Source organism: Salminus brasiliensis, chromosome 1, assembly GCF_030463535.1.
Source record: "Salminus brasiliensis chromosome 1, fSalBra1.hap2, whole genome shotgun sequence".
Taxonomy (NCBI): domain Eukaryota; kingdom Metazoa; phylum Chordata; class Actinopteri; order Characiformes; family Bryconidae; genus Salminus; species Salminus brasiliensis.
In genome coordinates, this window is record NC_132878.1 from 61,192,048 (window position 1) to 61,211,418 (window position 19,371).

A 19,371-nucleotide genomic window follows, 5' to 3' on the forward strand; every position below is an offset into this window, starting at 1 on the left:
TGCATATTGGTGGGTATGTTCAATAAGGAAAGAGGACCCAGGCTTAAAAGGAGGGCCCCATCCTCTTTGGGCCAACGCCAAATATGTAATGAGTGAGTGCAAATTTAAGATCACGTGTACCTGTAAATTATGCAACTAGTAAATTGTTAAGATGATTTAAAAGAATAGCAGTTTGTAAAGAAATCAGTATTAATGGGAGTGTTGGCCCCTTCAGTGTGAAGCTGACTGCACTGGAAGGGAAATGCAGGCAGGGTGATCAGAGGGGTTGGATCCAATACGGCACGATGAGCTTTAATAGCCTTTAGAAGCGCTGGGCCGGTCACTAATTATACATGTCGTATAAATAAAGTAATTAATTAATTAAAAAGTACAAACATACATAAATGTGAAACACACTCGAGTGGAGAAGTTTGTCCTCGCCGTTCAGCTTCCAGCACTTTCTCATTCGGCCGTATTTAAACGGCCCCGAGGGAGCAGAGAGGACAACCTTTGGCCAGGACGCGAACCCCCTCAGACCTCCTGCGTTAAAAAAGGATTTTATCCTTATTTTATCCGTATTTTACAAGCTACCAAGCCACCTATCTTTCTTTAAAAGACTCACTGGTTAGCCCACACCTGCCGTTATGCTGTTTATTGAGCTGTTCGCTACTTTTGTCGTAGCGTAGCTGGAAAACTAGCTAGCGCTCGCTAGATAGGGGAAAGTTGGGGGTGTTGCTAAAGGGGGCGGCTAGCTGGAAAGCTAACGCTTGCTATTTGCAGCTTTTCCATTTTTTACCACCCACCCAAGTCTCTGTTGCTGCTCTGCCTCAGCCGGTGCTCTGTCATGGCGAAGTGGGGAGAGGGAGACCCACGCTGGATCGTGGAGGAAAGGGCAGATGCCACTAACGTTAACAACTGGCACTGGTAGGTTTCCACGGTTCACATGTAGCCTTAGTTCATTCAGCCAGGGATCTGAATCGGGTTAGCTAGCTATGTGATTGGCAGCTACAGCCAGGGGATATTTATGTTAAATTCCCTTTACCTTTACTCTACTTGTTCATTTCCTTTAGGGAGTGTTGCTGCAGCTTTTTAGGTGGACTATAACATAGGAATAAGAGGGAAACCTCTGCTAGTCTGCTAGTTGCCCTAGTTGTCAGCCTGCTTCACTACACACATTAACTGGTGAGCACTGATGTCCACACCAACCAGTCTGTCATAGCCTTTGCCTGCCATACACACAGCAGACATTTAGCTAGTGTGTGTGTGTGTTAGTGTTGAGGTGTGTGTAGGCAGTATGTTCATTATATTGAAAAGTTGGAGGAAAGCATGTGTGAGTGCAGTGTCTAGAGAAACAGTGTTGCAGACAAATCATAAATCATATGAGCAAGCAAAGTGGTTCACTGCATACCTTGGCTTTTCTCTATTAGTTCGAAGCCTCTGGAATACTCGGGAATACAGGGGCAGTGGCTATTTATAGAAAGTGTCATTGGGGGACAGAAGTAGCAGATGGCTGGACATCCTGGTACTTTGTATGAGAGGTTCTGCAGCCCTGCAGGCCGCCCCCCTGCCTTAGTATATGATCGATACATTGCTACTCTTCTTCTTTTTTATTTCAGGACAGAACGTGACGCCACAAACTGGTCACAGGAAATATTGAATGAGCTTCTTCTGAGGGTCCGCGTGGAGGGTGAGGATGGCGTCTGCCAGATCACAGATGTCAGCAAGATTGAAGGAGAGGCCTCCATTAACAACCGCAAGGGGAAACTCATCTTCTTCTATGAGTGGAACATTAAAGCCTCGTGGACCGGTAATGGTCGTGAGCCAGTGTGCGCTTTTTCCGTGGTGCTTCATATCTGCTTCCTGTCCCGTTCACAATTAATCTTACCTTCATAGTTTTATTTCCCTTTAGGAACCTCAAAAAATGGAATTAAGTACAAGGGAAACATAGAAATCCCAAACCTCTCCGATGAAAATGACATGGACGACCTGGATGTGAGTGATTACAGTGTACTGATGGGATATTCATAAGAATAAAATATGCTGGATGCAGTTTAAACTCCACCTTTAAGTCATGTTCATTTGTTCCTGTTGTTTGTACAGATATGTATTACAGCTTGTAAAGACCAGCCACCCACACCTTTGACTGCATTTATGAAGAAGGAGGGGGTGAAGGACATTCAGTTGGCTCTAGGAAGCTATGTCTCGCACCTGAGAAAAGGTGAGGCTGCTAAGAGGAACATGTAATAATACGTCTGGCCATTGCTGCTATTTATATTAAGTTATGGGTCTGTAATCGCCTGGCTTGTTACTATAGAGTTCTCCCAGGGTATGATACTACCATCTGCAAATCAGGACAACAAACCGCAGGTACAGTCGAAGGTTACACTGGATAAAACGCAGGTTGGTACCTTTCACAGTTTGTATATACCATTATGTATCATTACTGTTCTGCATCCTTTAGCTGTGAGATATAAGCACCACTTTTTACTTGTGTTCAACTTGGGAGGATAATTATCGGTAGGGCAAAAAAAATCTGATTATTTTGTTTGGCTTTTTAAGTTGATGTTCCCGAGTTGTGCTACATTATAAACAGAAAAATTATGAGTGCAATGTTTTGTTTTCATATTTTCTATTCTATACTGTCCTATTCTATAAGTCCAGTTAAACAAGATCAAGTAAGATCTATTTGTAGTGTAACATGTAGTTGGTTAGTGTTATTTAAGTGCTGATGATATCCTCTGCTCAGAAAAGCCTATTGTGATATAGGCCTGTGTGATAGATAATTAAATATGTATATTTACAAAGTTCGTACATAGAAAAACCTGCAACATGTATAACAGCAGCTCAGTTATTATACAGTTATGACGGATATATAAATCAATCTATGTATATTGTTTTATATCATTCTAATTTTAAAAATATATATATTCATTGACAATTTTTACCTTGCCTTTTCTAGACTGACTCCTCGACCACAACTAAAATCTCCACTGTTAAGTTCAACTTGAAAGAGACCTTTTTGACGTCAGCAGAAGAGCTTTACAGAGTCTTTGTCAATCAAGAGGTTTGGAGAAAACTTTCTTTGCTCACCAGTTGAATGATGAAAGATCATAAAAGATGCATGTAGAAAATGTAGAACCTTAACCTGAACATCCTCCGTCATACAGATTTAATAGTTCAGTTTTGAGCAACTGTTTATTTGGATAGTACACTTTAGATGCTTTGTAGATATTTTACTTACTTCTAACTGATATCCAAATAAATATCTATTAAACTCACTTTCATTTTTCTTTACTCTAAGCGTAACATTTACCTCAACCCAAAAACATTAAATATCATTAACCTGGTCCTGAAACCTAGCCCTGGTCCTAGTCCTAATCCAATACAGGATCAATCAAGTTTCAGCAGATTGTTAACAAGTTAAACCTTGAGTTAAAAAAGATAACCTATAGGGTGATAAATTGTACTATCCAAATAAAGACCCAGTTCTGATGTGCAGTTATATTACACTGTCAATGAACAAAGCATTTATCTAAAGCTGCTTTACTTGTATTTCAAAAAACGTACTGTGTAAGGGATTTCTTTAGTAATGTCTTTAGTAATGGTCTTTTGGCTTTAATGCATTGATCGTCTAATAATTTTTTTTTTCTGTTGTTGATTTTTTTTTTTAGATGGTTCAGGCATTTACACACCTTGCTGCCTTTGTAGACGCGGACAGAGGAGGCAAGTTTCGACTGCTGGAGGGAAATGTCCACGGAGAGTTTGCTGAGCTGGTGAGGAAAGAACTATTTAAAACTACTCAGAATAGCAACTAACTGTGGCAACTAACTTGACCCAAACTGCACTGTTTTTTTACACCTTTAGGTCCCGAATGAAAAGATTGTCATGAGATGGAGGTTCTCAGCTTGGCCCGCTGGTAGGTTTTTTTTCATTTTGTGTTAAGGAGCAGAAACGTTTTATACATTCCCCTCAGTCTCAATAAACAAATCAAAACGTCCTACTGTTTGATGACATTAAGTTTACATTCTGTTATACCTGATTGCACTTAAAATTATAAACTACATGAATACATTTTACATGTACATATAAATAATTTAACTGTGTTTTGTTCATCAGACTAAACGTGTGTTTGAAGCCCAACTTTGGTCTTTATTTCAAAGGCAGTCTTTATTTACATTCATGTTGTTCTCTTCCAGGACACTATTCACTTGTCACACTGAACTTTATTGACCGAGGCAGTGAGACAGACTTGACTCTAGAAGCGAAAGGTGTTCCCACCAGTGAGGAAGAGAGAATGAAGGAGGGCTGGCAGAGATACTACTTTGATGCCATTAAACAGACATTTGGTTATGGAGTTCGAATCTTTTGAAACAGAGTTGCCCCTTTACCCTGTTTCATCCTTTCACCAACAGTACAGTACAGACCTGTATGTCATATCTACTGTGTGCCTAACAAATACTTGCTCATTTGCAAGTTGACCAATATGTGTGCCTTCTCGCAAGACGTGTTACTGGGACAGTGTCTGTACATTGTTTCTGTGTGGGTAACTACACTACACACAGATAACTAAAGAATACACAACTCTACTGTATTTATATTGTGACAACATTGTCACTTTTATTTTGTACATAAATAAAAATACACAAAACGAGTGTGATCACCTTGTTTATTTCACATAAGTGCTTAATTCACACGCAGTAAATGCAACTGTAACAGCAGTAAATGGAAATAATAGTGATTAGATGATTATGTAATTGCAACAGGCCTAATTACAGTCGTATTTCAAGCAAGGGCCCGTGAAATTACACAGTTGTGGGGGGATTTTCCACATTACAGAAGCCCCAGCAATTAAACTAGTATAATTTATATTTACTTATTATATGTTATCATCCAACGCCTGGTTTGGGAAATCAGTTGAGCTTGGGGTGGAATTGAACAAATCCACAAACTGCCTACAAGCTTTGTTCTTCAAACTAGCTCAGAAGATCTTAAGTATTTTCTATTAAATAGTGAATTCTTGTTCATTCGTACTGTATTCATGGCTACCTGCATCTGTTGTAAAGTGATCTAGTTTTCTTACCAGCAAAACACTCTTAATCCTCAGATAAAGACAGATAAACCACTGCCCACTACTGAACATCCAAAACACATTCAGCTTTGAGTGTCCTTTAGCTAAACTATGCCCACAAATTCAGTTGGTCATGCACAGTCGTGCTCAGCTGAATTTGGAGTTCTGTGAAAAGTGAAAGTTCTTGACGCGCCGTCCAAAATGTTCCCTGGCTTTGCTCCAGGAAAAGTTCATTCCTAGCTGAGAGTAAAGGACAAGGTTCCCTTTGCTCTTGAGCAGGCTGTGACCACCTGTGCAAGCAAGGCTAGAAACAAATCAATGTGTAAAACAGGCTGATCAGACACTTGGCTAAAATTCTACCAGATGAATAAATAAATTAGATGAACTAAAACCAGGTTTCATTGCATTTGCTGCAGCAATGGAGGAGGCCTTCTTTAAACATCTGTCTCCTCCTGCAGCCAGACAGACCAGACAGACAGGGAGAGAGAGGGAGGAGGGGCTTGGTCAGGTTCCCTTGGTGACCATGTTCCTTTTTGCTTCTTTGATGTTCAGCATTTCTGGTGGTGCTGCCACCTGCCGGCTGTAATGGAACGTACAATATTTCAAGCTATGTACATTTCTATTAAGATAAATGTTCAGTTAGCTTTAAATCTAATGAAACATCAGACTAGTGAATGTTAATGTTAAATAAGGACCAGTGTAATGTGTGCCTTGAATGTGGTGGAAAGTGGCAACTACATTTTTTGGCTTGTGTTTTGCTGTGACAGTAGTAATCTTCACGAACACTAATGCCCTCTCAGGCATTCTCGACTGACCTTGACAAGGCCTTAGTTCAGGAGCGCTGCTATTTCAGTTATATTTTGTGAAGAAAGAACAGTGAAGCTTTGTTGCAATTTCTTTGGATATTGTCGTTGTGATAAGAGGTGCGTGACAGAGAGAGTGTAAGGATGAAGCACCACAAGTCTAATGCTTAGGGGCATCAGATGATCTTAATCTGGCCCTTCTTAGTACACAGCCCTGGGGGGCTGTGTAGCTTAGAGTGATTACTGTCTGAGGCCTACTGCTGGAGAGTAGCTTCTGGGGTATGAACATTTGTGCAAATTTAAGGGGGAGCAGGGGTGGACATGTCTCTCCAACGTTTCTATTTTTAAAAGATCATTTAGGGAGGGGACTAAGGGTTTTAGTGACAGGCGACTAATAAAAAACCCTAATAAAACCCCAATAAAATGTCATCTCTTTACAGTATCAGAACATATGATGTTATTATCCCTGATAATAATACATGTATTTGTGTTTTACTGTTGACATTTAAAGCATTCAATTGAATTAAGATAAGTAAGCTTCCTACCAATGTTACCCCTGAGTATGCAGGGTATTGGGGAGGTGAGCTGAGGTCCATTAAGTTGTAAATGTATATGGTTTCTATCGTTTTTGTTATTCTTTGCTATCAATCTCATTTATTTAAACATTATGACATTAGGTTCATGGAATCTAGTAGGGGATTTCAGTTGTATGCGAAACTCCCTATTTACATTCAGCAGGGAGGGTTTCTGGTTGAGAGAGTGTCAGCTGTTTTGAAGGCTGTCGTGTCCGCAGCTGTTCCGCTCGCACTGTTCATGTCCCATTAATCGGATGTGTGTGCGCTTTTGATTGGACAGCGGATCCCGTGGAGGCTCACTATTGGCTCTTGTCTGTTCTTGCATTTTGCCGATTGGCTGTTCGTGACTGTGACGTCGACAGTGAGCGGACCAGCGTCCTGACAGAGATGATTCACGTTAACGAACCGATTCCTTCGCACAGTCCGTTTCTGGGAACCGAGCGTCCGATTCAACGACTCACACGTAAACTTCATCCTCACCTTTGTTTCAAACGCATCTACGTTCAGTTGAGGTGTTTATGTCACTGATGATCAGATCAGTCACACACACACACACACACACATATACACATGTATATACACATAATATTTTGTCATACTTATTATTCTGCATCACTTGCTTATAGGGTCATGCGATATCTCATATTCAATCAGTTGCCATATGCGTTGATTAATTATATTGTATTTTATTTCTAGACTCAAATTTAGCTCAGTTTTTTTAATATCTATCTATCTATCTATCAAGTTTGCCATACGCGAAACGAGCAAACACGTAAACACGGAAAGGTCATTTATTTAAGAAATATTAATTCAGTTTAATTATTAATTTGGAGTTTGTTATTGCTTTATTAAACTACACTCTTAAAGACTATTAGTAAAATGATTATCACTTGTGAATCGGTTCGAGTGAATTACTGAAAAAGAACCGGTTTAAATGAACGACTCGTTCAGCTGCACATAAACGAGCGACTACTATCAGCTCTCGAGTTTAAAGAAGTTAGTTCTGAGATAAAAACACAATCGGGTTCGTGACCAGCATCGTTTTCACGGACTCGTCGCATTCAAACTGGACTTGGACACTTCTGTTTAACCTAGCTTTAGCATTTATGCCCACAGCTCTCTCGTCTGAGCCTAAGTAGCTAGCTATGCGTTTAGCTGTTAGGGGTTTCTTAGCTGGGCTAAGCTAGCTAGCTAACGGCGTCTTGCTAACCTCGGGTACATTTACACTGCATTAGCCAGTTAGTGCTAGCTAGAGGGCTTAGCTGTTCAGACGTGAGCCTGTTGTCTGCTGGTGTCTTTTGGATGTTGTCTGTATGGACCGACCACTCGACCCTCAACAGCATTGCTTTCTCGTATTTATTTAGCTCGTTAGCTGGTCAACTTACTGGTTAACTTACTGGTTATGCAAAAAACAGACTCTTTGGTGGGTGCAGTGTTGTGGTCGCATGGCTAACGTTAGGTAGCTAAGCTAGCTAGCTATTTAACTTCATTTAGCTACCGTAGCTGAGTGATGTTCTAGCTAACATAAGCAGATATCGACTTAGATAGTTTTCTAATCGTTCACACCGTCGTATAACTTGAATGTTGGTTAAATAGCTACGTGCAAGATGGGTTCATCAGGAAAGACGTGGATACTTCTGATGGTGATGGTAGTGGGTATCCTGGAAGTGACAGCTGGTAAGTGAGCGAGTTAGCTGTTGATGATCGCTAGTGCTAGCCAGTTCTCTTTCTGTTTTAACAGTGGCTTAGGCCAGTCAGAGGGGGGAAACGTGAGGCATGAAGTAAACTAGCAAACTGTCACAGTAATGTTAGCTAGCTAGCAACTAGCTGCCATTAATCCTGCTTGTTTTCTTTTAGGTCTAACCGGCTTGGTTAGGGTAGTGGACTGGCTAGCGTTAGCAGGGGCCAAGACAGCGTTTTGCTCTACATTTGCCCCTAGTAAAATGTTAAAAACATGAAATTGTCATTACAGATGTGGATCCTGAAACTAACGAAGTGCCAGACGCTGGTCCCTCCCAGGTAATTAAAGCTACATCACAGGCTTCTATTATTGACCATCAGCATTCATCTAGAGAGTCCATACTAGCCACAAATGCTGGAGAACGGTGTCCTACTCAGTTTTCTCAAAAAGCAGAGTTTCACATCTTTGTTTCATTTAGTTTATTACAACATACAACTGTTCATTATATGAGGCAAAACCCCTCATTTCAGAGATAATATGTTGGTTTACCAGTCCGTTTCGTTCGTTTACAGCGCTGCCTCATGTAGAACTAGACTTCTTTGCTGTCTGGAAATCCAAACTAACCCTATGCGTAGTAAGAACTACTTCACTGTGCTGTGCTGCCGTTTAACCTTGTTGTCTTAGCGATGAACGGTTTATCAGAGCATGTTCCTTCTCACCAGTATTTTCATGACCAGAATACAGAAGAGGATGCGGTTCCCGTGAACTCCAGAGTGGTGGCAGGGCATTCAGTTTCCCCCAAGGAAGCCCCTCCAACGGCTGATGAGCATAAGATGGAAGAGGGCATGACCGACCAGAAAGTGGAGGTAGAGGGGATTGAAAAGGAGGACCTCCCCGACCAACCCCCTCCAACAGATGCTAAGACTAAGGAGGGTGAGTGGAATCCAGTCAAGGATCAAGGTCCTTGCAGCTTTGTTTCAGGCTTTTGTGAAGGCATTGGTGTTGCTGAAACACTCTTCAGTATTTTCCGATTTCATGACAGTGTATTTGTGATATTTTTATTACTTGAAATAATTCAGTAATGTTTTTTCATCAAGTGAAAGTAAGGGTCATTTGTAACAAAAAAAAAAAAAAACCCTTGCATCTCCATTTTTGCAGATTGTCACTTGTCACTTGACAATGTGACTCTGCTCTGCTGTGTCCCAGCTGCTAAACGGAGAACTGTGTTGCTTTGTGGGCAGTGACTTGGAAGAAAATCCTTTGCATTGACTTCTTTTAAACGTTTCTCTTCTACTATAAATTTGGATTTTTGGTGCTACAAAGTTTTTGCGTGACAGCAAAGATATATTTTATGAAGACATCAGACATCCAACTAATTGACTGTTAATATAATATACTGTCTATGATTCAGGACGTCTGTGATTGTCTCCAGCGATTGACTGTGATTGGCTCCAGAGAGGAAATGGAGCTCCACTTTGCTATCGCTTTTGTCCCTTTTCTGCTCATTTCATTTCTTCATAGGTCTCAAGTACTGTTCAGCATAGTCTGCTGAAGGTACTAAACTGTTTGCTTTAAAAGCTGTGTGAAACTGCTATTTGAAAGACAAGGCTACAGTTGTCATAAGCTCTTTTTCACAACATGCAGTACATGAACAACTGGGGTGCTATGGATGGTTAGAAAAGTCAAACTAGGAAAATGCTGTGCAATAACCATTCAACTGCAATTACAACACTTTTTCCTGCTACAGCTTTATAGCTTATATACTCCACTTAAGATTTAGGTTTAATGTGGTATTGAAATTTCCTTAAAGCTTGTTCTGTCACTTTCGAAAAAGGGACTCATTCAGGCATGTCCATGTGTGTCTTATTGGTTTCCTGTGAATATCTGGAGTAATGTGTCTGTCTCCCATTGGTTTCTGCATGTTTGTGTAGTTCCTGTGGCGATCGGTGGCACTGCCTCTGGGGAGCCCTGCCTCTTTCCCTTCCTCTTTTTGGGGAAAGAGTACTCGGACTGCACCACAGAGGGAAGAGGAGATGGGAGACTGTGGTGTGCCACCACCTATGACTATGAACATGATAAAAAATGGGGCTTCTGTGAAAGTGAGTTCATGCATTACAGTTGGTATTAATGCATGTTGTAGTTGCTGAGAGGAAAAATTTGGGTCCGGCTCTTGGAGTCTAGTTAAAGGCAGCTCAGAAGAATGTGTGGGAGTTTTGTATTAAAAAAAAAAAAAAAGTTTGTGCTTTAAAACACAGGGCCGTGGCTTGGATCTTTGTGCCTGAAGCAACAAAGAAAGTCACTGCCTTAGACTAGACATGCAGTAGCATAAGCTGCTTTCCTTTTTTCAAATGTATTTGCTTACTTGTACTTGCTGTTAATAATGTTGATTCGTGATGAGCATGAACGTCCTGTGTCCTTGGCAGCGGAAGAACAGGCAGAGCAAAGGAGGCTAGCGGAGGAGGCAGAGGAGCAGTACCAGGCTACCCTCAAGCTAATCAACAGTACCAGCAGAAAGAGCCAGAAAAAAGAGTGAGTGCTTTCAGAGGCCACCTCAAATGACTTGCACAGCAACAAAATCGAATGAATATTGGTGATAAGTTTTTGTAAAATGTTTGACTGGAGCCATATCGTCTTTTGTTTGTTTTTTAGTTTATATGAGAAACTGTTGAAGGTGGCAGGAATGGGCCATGCTAAGGCAATGGAGAAGGTGGCATATGCCATGTTGTTTGGAGACTATTTGCCCCAGAATGTCCCACACGCCAAAGAACTTTTTATGAAGCTGGCCCTCGAGGGATCACCCAAAGCACAGACGGTAACTAACTAGTAAAACGTCCTGTCTGTATGTACAGCAAGTTAAATCTTTTTCACTATTAGGTTTTAACAGAGATTATTTGCTTACGAAAATAAATTTGTCGATAATAAGGGCTGTTTGACCACTCTTTTAACTACTATCTACTTTCCCTTTCCCCTTTCCTCTTATCTATGTTAGGCTCTTGGTTTCTTATATGCTGCAGGATTAGGTGTGAACTCCAGTCAGGCAAAGGTACTTCTTTAGTGCTTCTTCGTTTTTATACACTGTTGCTTTTCTTGATTGATTTTCTACAAATCTGACTAACACTGTTTATGTATATCTTTTTAAAACCAGGCATTGGTGTATTACACTTTCGGCGCACTGGGAGGAAACCTGGTGGCACACATGATTCTGGTAAAAAATAAATAAATATATTTCTAGTGTTTGTTTGATAAGAAATTTAGCTCAGAGCTCTTTCTCTTTCTTGCGTCTTTCTGACGCACATTTAGACAATATCTACCAGAGAGTTTTCTAAGTACATGATTTGCAAATGAATGTAACTTCTGGTCACAGCATGAAGGTCAGTGCTTGCCTTTAGGTGGGTCAGATGTATGAATATGGCCAGCTGTTTTTCAGACCGCGGCAGTAAGGCAGCAGTGTCTGTGAATGCTTAATAATCTGAATGATTTTGCTCCAGTCAGTTTATGTGGATTTAAACTAGCCTGTAGTGTTTGTAGAAAAAAATATACAGTTTTGCAATGTGGCTGGTAAAGGGTGTTTTCTTGGGTGTTTTCACATAAAGTTAATTTTAAATTAATTAAAGTTCTGTTGATCCATGAAATAACTGAACTTAGACCACCTCTGGATTGTTGTGTGGGGGGTTTTCTTTTTTTTCTTTTTTTTTTGTGATTTCATATTGTGGTCTAGATGATTTGAGCATTGTGAAAGAAAAATCACCCAGTTTTTTTGATGTTTTGCTTTATGGTTAAAGAACCACAAGGCTTACCATACAAACACCAGCCTGATCTTCCAGAGCTACAGAAAGAAGAGTCCTTTTAGACACTATATAACATTCTCCATCATTTACCTATACCATTAAATGCTAAATATCTTTTTCCTGATAAATGTTGTTCAAATAATTAGTGTAATTGGATGACTAGAAGCCTTTGCACTATGCAGTTTTGGTACTTTTGGTTCTCTAGTTTTAGGACTGAATAGAATTGAACAAACTGAGGTTGTCCGATGCATTAAGTGAAGTCTCTGTGCAGGGTTACAGATACTGGGGAGGTGTCGGAGTTCCGCAGAGCTGCGAGTCTGCCCTTACTCACTACAGACTGGTGGCTAATCATGGTACGAACTTCTGGGCTCTGCCTTAACATGAATATGCTGACGGATTATGTTGCGATATAAATCATGCTGTTGGACGATTATAAAGGGAATTGTTTTGCAGTGGCCAGTGATGTGTCGCTGACTGGGGGCAGCGCAGTACAGAGGATTCGATTGCTGGATGAGTTGGAAAACCCTGGTTCCCCCAGTGGCATGTTGGAGGAGGACTTGATCCAGTATTACCAGTTTCTGGCTGAGAAAGGAGATGTACAAGCTCAGGTATTGTTTTGTGCTCTGTCTTGCACGCTAGGACTATTCTTTTGGTGTGTTTTTATTTATTGTTATTGTTATTATTATGACTATGACAACAACAACAACAAATTAGTATTTATGCCATCATGTTTAAATGTAATTGTAGTTAATTACATTTTACATTTCAATTTACATTCTATGTGGTCAGTTTTAATCTACACACAAGATGTGTTTGTTAATGATGCCTAGAAATTACAAACATGGCAAACCTGAAGAGTCTTAAATTCAAATCAAACTCAAACCGGCTCATCTACTTGCAAACGCATGTGTTTATCAATCAAGTTCAGAATCTACACGTTCACATAGAAGTATTGGCTTGTCTAAAAGAGCCGAATGAGTGAGGAAATAATATCAGGTTACATAATCCTTTTCACAATGTTTGCAATAACTTTGACTTAGATATGCACTTTATTTGAGTTATTTGTATTTCTGTTTGTACCCTAGCATAGATTCAGAGTAACATGGCCATTGTTTTTCATCCCTACCCGTATGCTTGTTTTTTCTAAACCTGCTTTATCACTTCTGTCTGTTTATCAGTCTAGATAGGCTGTATTGTCTGATTACTAATCACCATTCTCATTTGTTCTGTTGTTTACTTGCATCTTCAAGGTGGGTTTGGGACAGTTGCACTTGCATGGAGGAAGAGGGGTAGAGCAGAATCATCAGGTAATGCCTTTATTTATTTGATTTGTCTCTCAGTAGTTTGACCTGTCCAGTAAACAGTGATCTAAATCATGTTTGCTTTTTGTTTTTACAGCGTGCCTATGAATACTTCAATCAAGCTGCCAATGCAGGAAACACCCATGCTATGGCCTTCCTCGGAAAGGTAACTTGGCTAATCTGTGGTTATTTCTGCATCGTTTTGTCCTTTAAGAGACTGCTCGCGTTAATTTCAGTCTGTGTTTTAGATGTACTCAGAAGGCAGTGAATTTTTACCCCAGAACAATGACACAGCCCTGCATTACTTCAAGAAGGCTTCAGAACAAGTGAGTGCCAGGAGAGTTATTAGCATATGTGCTTTATCTATTGTTAACAAGTAATTAAATATTGTATTTGGTGGTAATATCCTAGGGCAACCCAGTTGGTCAGAGCGGGCTTGGTATGGCCTACCTGTATGGCAGAGGTGTTCCTGTGGTGAGTTATGTTGTTTTGTTCTTGTATGATTGTATGTATTCATTTTGTATTTATTTACTGACCGCTTACAAGTCTTAACTATCCAAATGATCCAAGTGAACAATCTGAGAATTGTGCACAAATACATAGTTGCTAGTGGTGTAATAAGTTTCATATTGAGGAGGATGGGTTCCCCTTTAAAGTCTTTGTTCCTCTTAAGGTCTCTTCCCCTGGATATGAGGGAAGTTTTTTTTTTTTTCTTCTTTTATTCTTGTCACTCTTGCCACTAGCTTGCTCAACAGAGGCTTGGACCCGGATCTCTGTAAAGCTGCTTTCTGTATGGATCAGGCAAATCTCCACTGTTATTCAAATAAAGCCCATTGCACTTTTTATAATGTGCTTTTAATAAACTACCATTAATATTAACATCAGTAACCTTTTTTTTCTTCTTTTTTTCCCCAAGTTGACATTGAATTGTGAAACTTGTTCCACTCCCTTTTAAATTAGATTTTGTGAGGATTATGTTTGATGCATTTTGATGCTTGTTATTTCAGAACTATGATCTGGCACTCAAGTACTTTCAAAAGGCTGCAGAACAAGGCTGGGTAGACGGACAGCTGCAGCTAGGAACCATGTACTACAGTGAGTGTGTTTGTGTGTGAGATTTGTATCTCATCCATTTCTGCTTGAGTTTTCTTTTTCAAACGTGGTTTATTATTAATTTTTTATTCCCTCCTGCTTACTACTGTTTTCCACTGCACATCCTTTCCCTTTATACTTTAACTTTCTTTGTAGGTTGTCCTGTTTTGTTGTCTTGGTGATGGTTTCCATGAGAAACACAGATCTACAGCACAGATCTACATTCTGTCATAGTGGATTCAAATTTGATGACAGCTGAGTCTGTCTGCTGAGGCATTTTTTTTAGCTGTGAAAGAAAAAAAACGGACCAAAGAATCCTTCTTATATATATAATTATTTTCTTTCTCACTTCCTGTCTGCCTCTCTGTCTGTCTCTGTCTCTCAGATGGTATTGGCGTGAAGCGTGACTACAAGCAGGCCCTGAAGTTTTTTAACCTGGCCTCCCAGGCAGGTCATATTCTAGCCTTCTATAACCTGGCCCAGATGCATGCCACTGGCACAGGAGTGATGCGCTCCTGCCACACTGCTGTGGAGGTAAAAGCTTTTACAAATAGTTCTAATATCCGTGACCTTGTTTATTTTTCTTCAGTTCTCTTAGAAATAACCACATATTCATTTGTGATTGTAGCTCTTTAAGAATGTTTGTGAGCGAGGTCGTTGGTCTGAGAGGCTGATGGGGGCCTATGGCAGCTTCAAAGAGGGAGACATGGACCCTGCTCTGGTGCAGTATCTGCTGCTGGCTGAACAGGGCTATGAGGTTGCACAGAGCAACGTTGCTTTCATCCTCGACCAGAGTGAGTTACTATTGTGCCACCAGAGGGCACTAGAGGCCTAGGCATGTTAGCAACATTAGCATGTTTTACTGAACTATTTCTTTAACCTCAGATAACCATGAATGTAAGCAGTATGATATCAGTTGACTAATGCTGTTCGGAGACCCTGGACTTTTATTCCTTGTTAGCAATATTAGCATTATTGGATACACTCATCTTAGGAAACTGCTCCGTGCTTGCACAGCATGTATAATGGTGACATTGCGTACTTTATTAGTGTCCAACTGCTACTAGGTAAAGCCATATAACCTTGAGTTATAGCCCTGATGTATTTGTATGTGTGTGTGCTGCAGAGCAGTCCCGGATCTTCAGTGAAAATGAAACCTACCCTCGAGCTCTTCTTCACTGGACGAGGGCAGCTGCTCAAGGTTAGATTCTTATCCTCAGCTCAACTTATTCTTTTTCCCTGTTTGCTTGGCAAAAGCTTTCTGCACAGAATGCACTTGATTTAAATCCTTGTCTTACTAAAGCTCTTTGTTTTTGTTTTTTTTTCTTTGTGTGTGACAGAGGAACAGTGTATTAATTGTGTGGTTCTTGGCTGTCCACAGGTTACACTGTTGCAAGAATTAAGCTGGGGGATTATCATTTCTATGGTTACGGCACTGATGTGGACTACGAGACTGCAGTCATCCACTACAGGCTGGCCTCAGAGCAGCAGCACAGTGCCCAGGCAATGTTCAACCTGGGCTACATGCATGAGAAAGGCCTTGGCATTAAACAGGTTCACACATTTCCTTGTTCATATTTTCCTACATTCATTTTTAACAGCAGTTTTAGTGATCTCCTTACCTGAATAAAGTAATTGAGCAGAGTAGGCGTGTAAAATGCAACCTAGCATAGCATAATGGTATTCGACAAGGGGATATTAATATACAGATTACACCAATTAAATCCAGCTTTATCAGCATAGAAGAACAGTGTCCCGCTGTGCAAATTATGCTTTCTCAGATTCAGAAATTCTCATATCCCTGTAGAGTTCCAAGATGATACCTGGGAGACACGGTTGCTAATGAGGTTCTTCTTTCAGGGCCACAGATAAACTGCTCATTTGAGTTTGCTTATATACAGAAATGTTTAGTTTTGATTCACACTTCACAGTTTGTCTAGTCTCTGTAAAGACATACTGTAGACGACGTAATTCTCTGGAGCATGTAATCATATTAGCACCATGCCTGATGCCAGGCATGGACTAGGAGGGTATAAAGACCCCCAGCATTGAGCTGTGGAGCAGTGGAACTGTTCTGTGGAATGATGGTGCTCCATCCAGTACTTTTGGGATAAGTTTGCCATGAGGTATGGTGGTGATCCAACATCCTGACCTCACGATCACTTGTGTCGCTGAATGCAATCAAATCCTCACAGCAATGCTCCAAAATTGAGTAGTTTCTGGACAGCAGAAACAGTTACTTAACAAAAGCAGGATCAACTTTGCATGTACTTGCTGCGTACTATTTCGTCAGGCAACATACTACTTTCACTTTCTGTGACAGTTCTGTATCTCTCAGCTCAGAAGAATGTGTGGCTTAAAGTGCAAGAAATGCCAGTTTTCCAGTGTAGCTTAAATGACCTTGAAGAAACAATGAATGAGCGGATGGCCAAATAATTTAGTCCGTACAGTGTATTTTGTCTAAATATCTGTACACACACACAGAAACACACACACACATGCATTTAAAGGTGTGCTTATTGCTGACTTTTTCTTCTGGCAGGACATCCACCTGGCTAAGCGGTTCTATGACATGGCTGCAGAAGCCAGTCCTGATGCACAGGTGCCGGTTTTCCTGGCCCTGTGTAAGCTGGGGTTGGTCTACACTCTGCAGTACCTACACGAGCTTAATGTAAGATGCACATCACACTTTTATTTCTGTTCAATTCTTATGTGGAATAAAAATTATGTATGTACACTACTGATCATCCAGAACATTAAAATCCCTGACAGGTGAAGTGAATGACCTTCGTCATTTGGTTACAATGTCCCTGATTGATGGAATGATGGAGGGCTTATCCTCATAGCTTGCAGGACTTAAAGGCTATGCTGTAATGTTGGTGCCAGATACTACAGAACACAGTCAGTGGTCTGGTTGAGTCTGCCAATCACAAGTCTGTGCTGTTTTGGTGTTATGAGGGGGACAATATTAAGCTGATTGTTTTAATTTTATAGCTGAAATGTGTATGAGAGAGATGTAATTGTCCTTTTAGTGTGAAAAATGCCTTTTAGAGTCATGAATTTTTTTTCTTCTGTTTTTCTGTCAAAGCCAGGACATTTTGTCCTGAAAATGTAACAGAAAAATGCACACACACTCACAATGTCCCAGTATGACTGCTGTGACTGTGGATGTTTCAGTTTTGTTGGTTTGTCAGAATTAAGCTATTCTCATATCTCCACTCTTTTGTTCCTTTCAGCTCAAGGAGGTTTTTACTCAGGTGGATCTGGACCAGTTGCTGGGTCCAGAGTGGGATCTCTACCTCATGACTGTCATAGCGCTGCTCCTGGGCACAGTCATTGCATATCGGCAGAGGCAGCATCAAGCCGTACCGAGGGCACCTCCAGGACCCCCAAGACCTCCAGCCCAACCAGAGCAGGCTGCTCCTGAGGCGGACCAGGAGTGAGACGGCTGTCTAAAGTTGGGTGGCGGTGAGCTGACAGACATTTGGGACCTGCTGGTAACGGTGCGAGAGTCTGCTCTACAGGACAGTTACAACTGCTGCCTTCACCCAGCTACAGGCTTTGACCTCCCCAGTGATCCAAAAAGGAGAAAAACAAGAATGGTCTAGACTCTCCTAATGCTCTCCCGTTCGCTTGGGTTCTGAGGCTGAGGAAAACCAGTAAAAGCAAATTGGAGGGTGAAAACAAAGGACTAACTTGCTGTCTCTAAAGCGTGTGGCTCAGGGTATCACCAGCTGAAGCTTTGTTTATTTGTGCTAATTAGTGCTCACTCTTTGGGGTTCTAAGTGAAGTACAGTACTCTTACTTTCTTTAGCCACTGTGCAAGAATCCAAGGACCTGCTTCTTTTACCATGTTCCCCCTGCACTACTTTAGATTGGTTCTGTTAGCGAGCAGTTTAGCTCACACCGATTTACCCTTGTCCCACGCCTTTTGCTGAATAAAAAGTGAAAAAAACACACTGGAACTCAAATGATCAAATACAAAAAAAGATAATTTAGCATGCATGTGTTGCTAGCAAATGGGGATAGTTAGCAGACATACTTGGTTTAAAATGTTTAAAACACACTTTAATAAGTTATGATGCTAAATAATCATGGACGTGTTCTGCCAGCACACTGTTAGACGTCCATGATGTCCTCAAACGTGTCCTTTTGACCAGTAAGTGCTAGCTGAGCAGCGGAAGCTGGTGGCTCTTTGAAATGCTCTTCTGTTTCTGCCTTTCCCTCCTTTTACTGCTGTCTGTTGTGGTTGAACAGAAAGGTACTGTATGATTCAGTTTGAATATATTGAAAGAGTTCCAAAGCTTTTCAGATTTAATCTGAATTTCAGTCTTTTTCAAGCCCAGGTTCTGACTGTCCTGTGAGACTTTTCTAACTGCAACATACACATATATATATATATATAATTTTTTTTTTTTTTTTTTTTTGGGTATAAACGTCACCTGTTTTTTGGGAGGGTAATTATTGCTGTTAAAATTTGTTCTCAGTAGTTTCTGTAGATTGTCACAGAGAAATTGGAGTCTCAGAGAGGAAATTGAGCATGTGGAAATTTAATATTATTATTTTTTTGGGCAGGGGCAGTGGAGTAATACATGCGTGTCTGAGCATATAGCAATACAGTAATGTTTGATGTATACAATTGTTAAGAAAATAACTGTGTAGGATGTAAAGAACATCAGAATCTTGTAATATCATGCTGAGATGTGCCAGAGTACTGCCTGTTCTTGTAAAGAATCTGGTCCTTTTCGTAACCCATCAAAGATTTGAAGTGTTCCCAAGAGGAATACTCATTTATCAGCTCTAACATAGACAGCTACACACTGTGTGGCTAAAACAATCACAGCACATTTTTACCATGCTATTTATAATTATAATTTATAATTCACAAGAAACTAATAAAAGATCCATGGCCTTGGCATTCGTTTGTTTCAGATGTTATCAGCTGATCTCGTTGGTTAAGCAAACCCATCACATGTTCTCAGGTTTCTGTTGAAAATATTGTATGGAATTTTGTGTCATGTGACTTAACTGAGCTTGTGGTCATCACCCGGTTTACGTTGAAGCGTGTCAAAGTTGTGAATGGC

General features: G+C 40.5%; 2 protein-coding genes across 3 annotated transcripts; both read left to right on the forward strand.

Annotated features, from left to right (window-relative positions):
• Nucleotides 1–484: 484 nt before the first annotated feature.
• ahsa1a (AHA1, activator of heat shock protein ATPase homolog 1a) lies at nt 485–4,631 on the forward strand. Its single transcript, XM_072697302.1, has 9 exons — nt 485–903; nt 1,596–1,786; nt 1,889–1,971; nt 2,080–2,197; nt 2,294–2,379; nt 2,939–3,043; nt 3,651–3,752; nt 3,844–3,895; nt 4,176–4,631. The coding sequence occupies exons 1-9, from the start codon at nt 824–826 to the stop codon at nt 4,346–4,348; spliced, it is 990 nt and encodes a 329-aa protein (XP_072553403.1). The 5' UTR covers nt 485–823; the 3' UTR covers nt 4,349–4,631.
• Nucleotides 4,632–7,381: 2,750 nt separating this feature from the next.
• On the forward strand, nt 7,382–19,205 carry sel1l (SEL1L adaptor subunit of SYVN1 ubiquitin ligase). 2 transcript variants are annotated; one of them, XM_072684915.1, is made up of 21 exons: nt 7,382–8,102; nt 8,398–8,444; nt 8,829–9,039; nt 10,038–10,205; nt 10,530–10,635; nt 10,756–10,918; nt 11,096–11,149; nt 11,252–11,311; nt 12,166–12,247; nt 12,348–12,502; nt 13,145–13,201; nt 13,293–13,361; nt 13,444–13,521; nt 13,607–13,669; nt 14,203–14,290; nt 14,673–14,821; nt 14,916–15,081; nt 15,414–15,488; nt 15,669–15,841; nt 16,830–16,958; nt 17,524–19,205. In XM_072684915.1, the coding sequence occupies exons 1-21, from the start codon at nt 8,033–8,035 to the stop codon at nt 17,728–17,730; spliced, it is 2,370 nt and encodes a 789-aa protein (XP_072541016.1). In that variant the 5' UTR covers nt 7,382–8,032; the 3' UTR covers nt 17,731–19,205. The 2 variants fall into 2 exon arrangements, with proteins under 2 accessions (XP_072541016.1, XP_072541024.1); XM_072684923.1 differs by having other exon boundaries at nt 8,844–9,039.
• Nucleotides 19,206–19,371: the final 166 nt, after the last annotated feature.

Bases quoted from the DNA above. Each gene is read 5' to 3' on its own strand.
- ahsa1a (XM_072697302.1), top strand. From the start codon at position 824: ATGGCGAAGTGGGGAGAGGGAGACCCACGCTGGATCGTGGAGGAAAGG. The intron at 1,972-2,079 runs GTGAGTGATTAC...TTGTTTGTACAG, and splicing joins ATGACATGGACGACCTGGAT to ATATGTATTACAGCTTGTAA. The intron at 3,044-3,650 runs GTTTGGAGAAAA...TTTTTTTTTTAG, and splicing joins GAGTCTTTGTCAATCAAGAG to ATGGTTCAGGCATTTACACA.
- sel1l (XM_072684915.1), top strand. From the start codon at position 8,033: ATGGGTTCATCAGGAAAGACGTGGATACTTCTGATGGTGATGGTAGTG. The intron at 12,503-13,144 runs GTATTGTTTTGT...TGCATCTTCAAG, and splicing joins AAGGAGATGTACAAGCTCAG to GTGGGTTTGGGACAGTTGCA. The intron at 15,489-15,668 runs GTTAGATTCTTA...GGCTGTCCACAG, and splicing joins GACGAGGGCAGCTGCTCAAG to GTTACACTGTTGCAAGAATT.